Source organism: Taudactylus pleione, unplaced genomic scaffold (assembly GCF_031769625.1).
Source record: "Taudactylus pleione unplaced genomic scaffold, aTauple2 ptg000065l, whole genome shotgun sequence".
Taxonomy (NCBI): domain Eukaryota; kingdom Metazoa; phylum Chordata; class Amphibia; order Anura; family Myobatrachidae; genus Taudactylus; species Taudactylus pleione.
Window position 1 is genome coordinate 13,553,425 of NW_028284467.1, and position 8,981 is coordinate 13,562,405.

At 45.4% G+C, this 8,981-nt stretch overlaps 1 protein-coding gene across 1 annotated transcript in view; it reads right to left on the reverse strand.

Annotated features, from left to right (window-relative positions):
• The window catches only part of DIP2B (DIP2 acetate--CoA ligase B (putative)), a 258,999-nt gene extending 253,492 nt beyond the window's left edge, over nt 1-5,507 (reverse strand). Inside the window, exon 1 of the mRNA XM_088465945.1 lies at nt 5,269-5,507. Within this exon, the coding sequence (XP_088322071.1) occupies nt 5,269-5,353 (85 nt within the window). The 5' untranslated portion in view covers nt 5,354-5,507. The remainder of the gene's footprint in view (nt 1-5,268) is intronic.
• Between the last annotated feature and the right edge of the window lie 3,474 nt (nt 5,508-8,981).

Sequence of the window (8,981 nt, forward strand, 5' to 3'; positions counted from 1 at the left end):
CAGAAGCATTTCTGACCCCGGCACCTCTGCATAACCCTGCTGATCACTTCTTTGTCCCTGCAGCCTGCATGTCTCCTCTAAGGTGGCCAGCATTTCTCCCCCTCTCTCTCTGCTGGAGGGCTACAGACAGGTCTGTCCAGTAACGTTGTATAGCTATTGTATAAAAGGGGCATGTGTTGTCTGACGGGCATTGCAGGAGCATAAGTTGTGGTCTGAAGACATGTTGGGAGGACTGAGGGGACCTAAAGGGGGTGAGGTGATCTGATGGCATATGGGGGAATTCAATTCAACGCGATGTTGAATAGACGCAGGAGGGAGCTCCAGCAGCTGTTCAATACACTGCGCTGTTTGGGCGCGCTAAGGATTTCTTCTCACACACCCCTGGGGATGCGAGGAGAAATCTGATCAAACTTTTTCTGCTTAGTGCGGCACTAACAGCCGCGCGCCCGGCACTTTGGCCAGAGAATGCCGGTTAAAGCGCCTTAACACCCTTGTTAAGGCACGATAACCGGCATTCTCCGACCTCACAGCGCCCTGAATTGAATAGCTCCGGGAGCTCGTTCCCGGCACTATTCAATTTGCGTTGAATTGAATCGCCCCCATAGGTATTTGGGGTGTTGAATGGGAAAGATTTAAATATTGCATATAAAATACTGTTCCACACATTAGCGGACACAATTAACTGCATGCTACACATCAATACCAAAATGTTGCTTTTCAAATTTAAAATGTACTCAGCACCCTTCCCAAAAACTCCTAGATTGGTAACCCATCTCAGTGTCACACATCCAGACAATAGTCTCCCAGTTAGACAGCTCTGTCCAATTATATATACTACACACCAGAAGTGGCTCCTACCCTCATGGATGAGAAGAGCTGCCACTGCCAGTGAAGGGAGACTGTCCCGTCCGGCCCCCGGCACCTGCGCAATAGATCTGGCAGGCACCGGGACAGGTGCATGCGCACAAGCGGCAGTGGCGCCGAACATGCGCAAAACACGCGCAAAACACAGGGAATATGTTATAAGATAACTAAGGCCCACTGCATGCGTAGCCAGATTGCTCGCACCACCAATCAGGATTAGAGCCCAGTGAAGGAATCGCAGCCTGCTTGGCCAGCACAAATCAGTATAGATTACCAATTAGGCTCTCCTGTATGAGCACTCTTCCTTCCTAAAGGCCCCCATACATCAGCAATCGATTGTGGCAATTCTGCAATGTATGGGCTTCACAGAACGCAGATTGCAACCAAAAAGCAATTGGAATTGTTAAATCAGATTGTTCAACATGTTGGATCTCACAGATGGATTGGGGCTGTAGATTGCTAGTGTATGGAGATGATCAGCAGATTTGCAGACCGTTACTAGTAAAAAGATGGGCCTTTCAAGATTGCCAGATCTGTGTTTGCTGAAAATTATCTGCAAATCACTGAAAAAGATCTGCAATGTACAGTATGGGCGCAGATTGCTTAATTGGGAAATCCTAGTATCGGGCAATAAATCTCCCAATTGTGGTTTTCAGATTGCTGATGTATGGGGGCCTTTACACTAAAGCTACACTGGACATGTTACCATTTGTAAGATAGTTGTCAGTTACCTGTTTAGGGACAGCTGTGCTAAATGGATAAGAGATATTTGATTTCAACACATTTGTTGTAATTTCCACTAGTCTCGATCTAGATAATGTATTTCCAATCTTCTACAAAAAAAGGAATCTATTCGCTCCAATAACAAGATTAGGGGAGATAACAGCTCTTGCAAGTTGTACTAAAAAAAAAAAAAAAAAACCTGGATAAAACTACCAGATAAAACATGCCCTTTGCCTTAGGAGAAATACAGCATTAGCTGTCTGTCAGCTTGGCTGACTTCCTCTCTGTGTACCTGACTCTTGGATAGATTGAAGGCTCTCCCCCTCCAAACACCGACTGCTTTGTATTTCCCCAGTTGCACAATAGGTGAAGGTTAATATGGGACTTGTGATTTGTAGACACAGTGTTGGCGCTATCTGTGCCAGCCTGATGGTATTACCAATTGCAAGAATAAGCAAGCTGCAAGACAGCAGAATCAATTCCTCCCTAACAAGGATAAATTCACATCAGCTCACGCAGAATAAAACGGCCATGTGATTAGGTGACAGGCCACTAAACATATGCAAGGGAAAATAAAAATCCAGCCTGTTTAAATGTACATCTACCAAACAGGCCTTTATAATGTCACTGGTGTGCTTATAACGTCCCAAGAGTCTTCCATGTTTACGGCTTTACCAAAGTCATTTAAAAAAAAAAAAAAAAAAACATTAAAGCCAAAGAAAATATAATTACGCGTAAACAATATTTTTATATGCATCAAAACAACTAATTTCTCATAAATATTTCTGGAAAAGGAATGGAAGCTGGTGCCCCAGGTGTTATTATTCAAGAGGAATGGAAACATTTTATCATTCAGAGTAACAGAAGGCAAACAGGAATGCATTTGGAAACACCCAGAGATTAGAACACTGAGTAAATCAGAGAGGAAGCAATGTCCTGTAACCAGGAATTACACAGGCACAGCATGTTACTAGTAGGTTAGGTGACCAATGGAGGAAATAAAATAAAACTATCACGTCAGGTGTTCTCTCTTCCTCTCTAGTTACAGCTCACCAGGTACATGTTATCTTCAGCCATACAGCTCATAGCTAAGAAATGCATACCCAGGGGACTGGAGTCATTAAATATACCCCTCTAAATTGTCCTGTCAGCACGCATAATGTATAGTCTAATGATTCACACAGTCACATCTGTTATAGCTACAAGTTAGAAATAAGCAAAACAATTAAAAATAACTTTTATTATTTTAAATAAAGCCTCTTTCTTTTGCCCTTACATGTTTATTTTTTTTTTTTTATATCCTTGTTTATATAGCTAGGCATTATGTTTGAATTGTCTATGTATACCTTTGTACATGGGTACATGAATTCAATAACGATTTTTGAAAAGTCGAACTTCTCTACTATTCATTTAGTAGAGAATGAATACCACACATCGGGAGGTCGGGCAGTGGATCGCTCCGCGTGTGTGGACCACCCGATATGTCTGCCGTCGGATCAGCAGTCGCAGCGCAAGGTGCCTATCGCACCGTGTATGGGCACCTTAAGTTTTAGGTTGCACAATGTCGGGGGGGAAGCATTGTTTTCATTTTACATAATGTATTAAAGAATCAACCTCATCATTATCTCTAGCCTTGAAACAGCATTAGGAAGAACCAGTGTTGCACGTTGTATCTTCAAGAGAAGTGATCTGCGCCAACGTCAACCAAGTATCACTCACTTGCTAAGTCAACTTCTATGAAAGATATTGGGCAAGGTTTTAAATGCTTTTCCCAATAAATTGACAGGCAGGGCAGTCTGAATCCTTATGGGTAATGGATCAGTCCAAATAATTGCTTCCACAACGTTAAGTAGGTCATGGGTACACTTTAAACATCTGTGTACCCCTAATTTATGCTGCTGTGCCAACTTATTACCTGCTTTATTATAAAGTACAGAATAAGACAGAAGCAGTTGACATCCCACATCCTGTAACCTCATCTGCACAATGCAGGAAGGACATGCAGCACAGCCAATCAGAGGAGAGGGAGAGTATGCTGTACTACCAGTTCCCCCTCCTTCCTCTGCAGTCTCAGACGATACAGGCAAGTGTTTTTAAACATGTGGAGAAGTTTTGTAGTACATACTGATTTAAGGTTTTACGGGGGCAATTTGTGGCAAATGAGCGTCAGCGTGGCATGTGCAGGTATTTTGTGGCAAATTGGGTATTGGGGACATGTAGTGTTACTTTGGAGCAAATTGCATTTTTAAATGACAGATGGGTGTAGTTTGGGGGTGTTTTTTTCATTCTTTAAAATAAGGGTTAGGTGCAGCCTTTTGAAGCCTGAAGAGACGTGCATGCAGCCCTTGAAGTATATAGGGCTGCTCATTACTGCTTTAACGTGCTAAATAATCATAGGTCAAAATCCAATTAGCCACGAAGTTTGTGTGTAGCCGTTGCCTCAGCGTTAAAACACCGGCAACGGCACCGCATCTCGCACCCCACGTGGCCGGCTCCAAGCCTGGATTCACATAATTTTGGTCGGAGCTGCGAGCACTTTTGTGCGACTTCGTGCTGCCGTAAAGTGCCACCACGGTGTCTCACAACCGCGAGATTATCGCGGCTACTTGGATTGACCCCTTAGGCTTGAACTAACTACTGAAAGTAAATGGTCACATATCACATGTTAACTAAAAATCACACATCAAAATTAAATCCACTGCAGCCAGACAGGCTTTAAATTCATATTTACCCTCTTCCTGACGCTACAATAAACTATTTGACTTGTTACCTACATAAACTGTAGCTGAAGGTAAAATACAAACTGGTTTGATTTAAAAAAAAAAATAAAAAAAAAAGTCTAAAACATCTTTGTTTAAAAGTCCTATAATGCTGTATTCAGACTACAGTCAGTATACCCACCCCAATACTGTACAAAGAGAAAACGTATTATCATCACACACTATAGAAGCCTCCGCTTATACTACAGATTCAACTACTAAATACTAAAACAATCTAAGGAGACTGTAGCACATTTTGCACATCATGTCTCCTGCCTGGAACACTGCACTGAATCTGCAGAGGAATAGGCAAAGGGACCCTCTTTGTTCCACCACCAGATGGAAATCTCACCCACCCTAGATTAATTAACACTTATTGATAACATGCCAACACATTCCACCGCTCAGTACCAATGAAGCTGGAGACAATAGCATCACATATATAAACCAGTCTTTCTTGCAGGCCCCTAAATGAAGAAAATGAAATATACAGCTGACTACATAGTCAATGTACAGGACTGTATTATAGAGACACAGGAGTACAAAGACCATAAAGACAATGTATATTATAGATCCAATGGCCATGCAGTTCTCTCCAATAAACCAAGTGACTGTCACTACATCTAGGGGTTGTCAGTGTGTACCCCACCAGAAATACACGTATGAGGGGTAAGATGGGTGACAGCCCCCAGTACAATGGATGCTAGAGGTGTCAGGAGCCCCCAGGATCCCAACACATACCAGTCATTCAGAGTGGATCTCCCTGGCCGTCCTCCTCCCATTAAGAAGAATCACAAATCCTATTTTTTGCATGTTTTAAGCCAATTCCATGTGATCGGCAGCGACTCATTGTATAGCCCCATTCACTCCAATGCAGCCAGCAGTGTACCAGGCTGAAGGTGCACAAGAACCCAGCACTCACCCTCTGACAGCTCCAGTTCCAGCTCCGCCAGCTGTTCTCTCACCTCCTTCGGAAGGACGGACAGGTCGAAGCCTCTCTCCGCCATGGTGCCGGCCGGACACACCGCACGAAGCTGGGATGGTTTGAATCAGCGGCGCTCAGTGCATCACCCTGACTGCGGCCGCCATGCCAGGCCCAGCCTCACGTCACATGACCAGCACAGAGTGAGAGACGTCCCGGCTGCTGCACGAGTACACTGACACCTCCTGGATGCTACCGGTACTGCGTCATTGCAGGTTGAAGACTACGTGAGGTCAGTCGCGTTATAGAATATGAAGTGACTGCCACCTCGTGGAGAGATTTCACTCTCAAGTTTACTTTCCATTATTCGCATCAATAAAACAGTTATGCTGTTTATATATTATACACTATATCCATTTGTGCTAGATATTGATATTATTTTACCTATTGACTCTCGCCCACATCCTGCCTTTATTTGCTGGTAGTTCCTATATAACAACTGCCTTTCTTTGCTCCCACCCAGGACCAGTGCAGTCGAACAGGGGCGCCACCCATAGAAGGCGCACACCTCCCCAACATCCCGATTTCAGTGGGACAGTACTGTCCCACCTGTGGGCCGAAGTGGCACGCGGGTGGTCAAATAAGGAGGTTGGGGACCCCCACTGCCGCAGCTGTGCGGCATTGCCGGACCCTGGAGTCTGAATGGATGCTGTGCGCATGCACGTGGCATCCATTCAGTGACAAGAGAGGGCTGGGGGAAGCCCGGCTAGTGAGGCCCCCCCCCCAGCCTGACGTTGTTTGGAGGTGTGCCATGTGGGCACGCCTCCAAATAACGTAGGAGATGTGGCCTATGGCAATTAGGCCAAGCCCCAATTTTCAGTCGAGCACAGCTGCGCTGCGCGCGATGTAGGGGCGCATTAAGGAGAGCCGTCACAGGGTGCTCCGACCACTGGAGCCGGCCCTGCTACCACGCTCTACTTGACCTATTTCGGTCTGGCTTTCGTTCTCTCCACTCCACAGAAACTACCCTCATGAAAGTCAGCAATGACCTCCTTGCTGCCAAATCCAAGGTCAACTACTCCCTCATTCTCCTTAACCTCTCTGCTGATTTTGACACTGCGGACTATCCTTTCCTACAAATCCTATACTCCCTTGGTCTGCGTGATACTGTTCTCTCCTGGCTGTCCTCCTACAGTACCTCTCTGACCATTCATTCTCTGTCTCCTCTCATGACTCGCGCTTGCGCATATTGGTGCATACGCATGTGCAGATGGGAGACTATCGGCCATAGCGTGCTTCCGCTGCTTAGCGTCCGGGTCTGAATCAGGCCCTGTGTACGGCCAATGTGCATGCTCCCATGGCCGCTAGCAACATCTTTCGGTCAGCCGTGCTGCACGTCCAATCAGATGACATCGGAAGCGGCGCCCATTGCAGGTAATAAAGGATGGAGTGAGGTATCATTCCATCGTTCATTACTTCATTCTGATGTGTACCCAGGATCCAATATGTCGGGGTACACATCACTCAGTGTGTACCCAGCTTAAGACTGAACTGATAATCTTCCCACCCTTCCAAATTAGACTGTAAGCTCTCACGAGCAGGACCCTCTTGTGCTGTGCCTTTCCTCACTTATACCATCATTTTCCCACTTCAACAACACCTATCCCATGGGTATTATGACTGCTGATGCTAACATATTTATAAACCATGCCCATGTCTTTCAATGTTCTATACTGTAAGTGACTTTGTTTTTGTTTTGTTCATACTGTTTCTGTCTATGTACCTTTTAAGGCACTGTGGACCTCTTATGGCGCCATAAAAAGGATAATAATAATAACGATGTAATGTAAAAAACATTCTATGCTAATTAGACACATTATGTCTATGGTTATAGTTACTAATGTATATGCGTATGGTATCTGGTTAAATTTACTAATTGACAGTTTATCAAAGCTGCCAATGATCAGTGGATTTGACCGATAGTGTAAAACAGTAACAGGAATCATTGCTAAACAAGCCTAATTTACTCTAGTATTGATTCCTTTTGCCATTTTAAAACTATTGGTCAAAGCCACCGATCATCAGAAGTTTTGATGAACCGCGGGTTAGTAACTCTAACCCATGAGGCTAAATTTACTAAGCGGTGAGTTTGCTGTAATTTCAAAACCGCTGGAAACTGCCACAGATCTACAGCGGTTTTGAGGTCTATTTGGGAGTATTTACTAAGCATCAGTTTTGGTGTGTACACTAAAACCACTGTCGCTAAAACCTGCAGTATCACAATGACAACCCACTGTGGCGTGTTCTATTTGGTGGCAGTGTTAGGATTTGTGGTTAGCAAATCATCTTGGTGGCAGTTCCCAGTCATAGTTGTTCTGTCATCATGTCCTGTCCTTTTTCTGGCTTTGGCAAGGTAGCTGGAAATCCTGTCTTGTCTGTGTTTAGATCATAGCCTGTCATTCATGTCTGTCTGTGTGTTTTGTATCATGTGCTCACTAATTACTAGCTGTCTGTGTGCAGAGCTGGTGCACTCATGCCTTTGATTAGGAATTGCTCTCTCCATGAATTGGTTCTGATTGGACCCTGCTTCTGTTAATTTTCAGCCAGCCCTTCACTCCATGCCGGTTATATTATCTTACGTCCGGAGTATGTTTGGTCTGTGCTCAGAAGTCTGAATCTTTGCCAGTCTTACCTTGTTCCACAGTTCCTGTATGCTGAGTTAGTCTTCCAGTGTCTTGCACCTGCCTGTCTGTTTTGTATTAGCCTGTGAAATATATCCTGCTGCCTGTGGTATTTTCATACCAGAGTCCTACCAAGCTGTGTCAGTCTTCTTCCTGCCTGTGTTCCTGTCATGCCACAGTTCACCTGTCTGACATACTGCTCCAGACATACCTCAGCCGGCATTTCATCTCACCTCTCAAGGTGCATCTTGGCTGTCATAGCCGTACCACGGCCCGCAAGGCCGCATCATAGCCTGCATTTCATCTCGGCTCTCAAGCCACATCTCGGCTGTCACAGCCGCATCACAGTCCGCAAGGCCACATCATAGCCTGCATTTCATCTTGGCTGTCATAGCCGTAACATGGGCCGCAAGGCTGCATCATAGCCTACATTTCATCTCGGTTGTCATAGCCATAACACGGCCCGCAAGGCTGCATGATAGCCTGCATTTCATTTCGGCTGTCATAGCCGCACCACGGTCTGCATGGCACATCGTTAGGTTCCAGTCGCACCCCGGCCCCCAAGGTTGCACCTTGTACTTTGTTGCTTCAGCCACTTCATTGTCTGTCAAGTCTTAGCTTGTGTTTTGTCTGCCTAGTCCTTGTCTGTATCTTGCTTGTCCAGTCCTTGTCTGATATCCTGCAGTATCACAGTCCTGGTCATTCCTGCTGTGCAGCCTGCTTAGTTTGTCCACTCACTTCTTGCCTGACTACCCAGCTGCACCATTGTCTCTAGACATTCCTGAGACCCATCATCTGCCGCTGCTTGAGTATCCTGTCGATCACTTATCACCTGCAGCTTCACTCCAGCTAGTGATAGTAGAGGAAGGACTGACACTCCTGCAGCTTCACTCCAGCTAGTACCAGTAGAGGAAGGACTGACACTACTCAGCCATGTTTCTAGTCTGCAGTCCTGCGGTCTCTCGTTGGTTGTGTAAGCCTCTACTGCTGGGGGTGTAAATCCAGGCCACCACCTAAGTACCGGTGTGTATA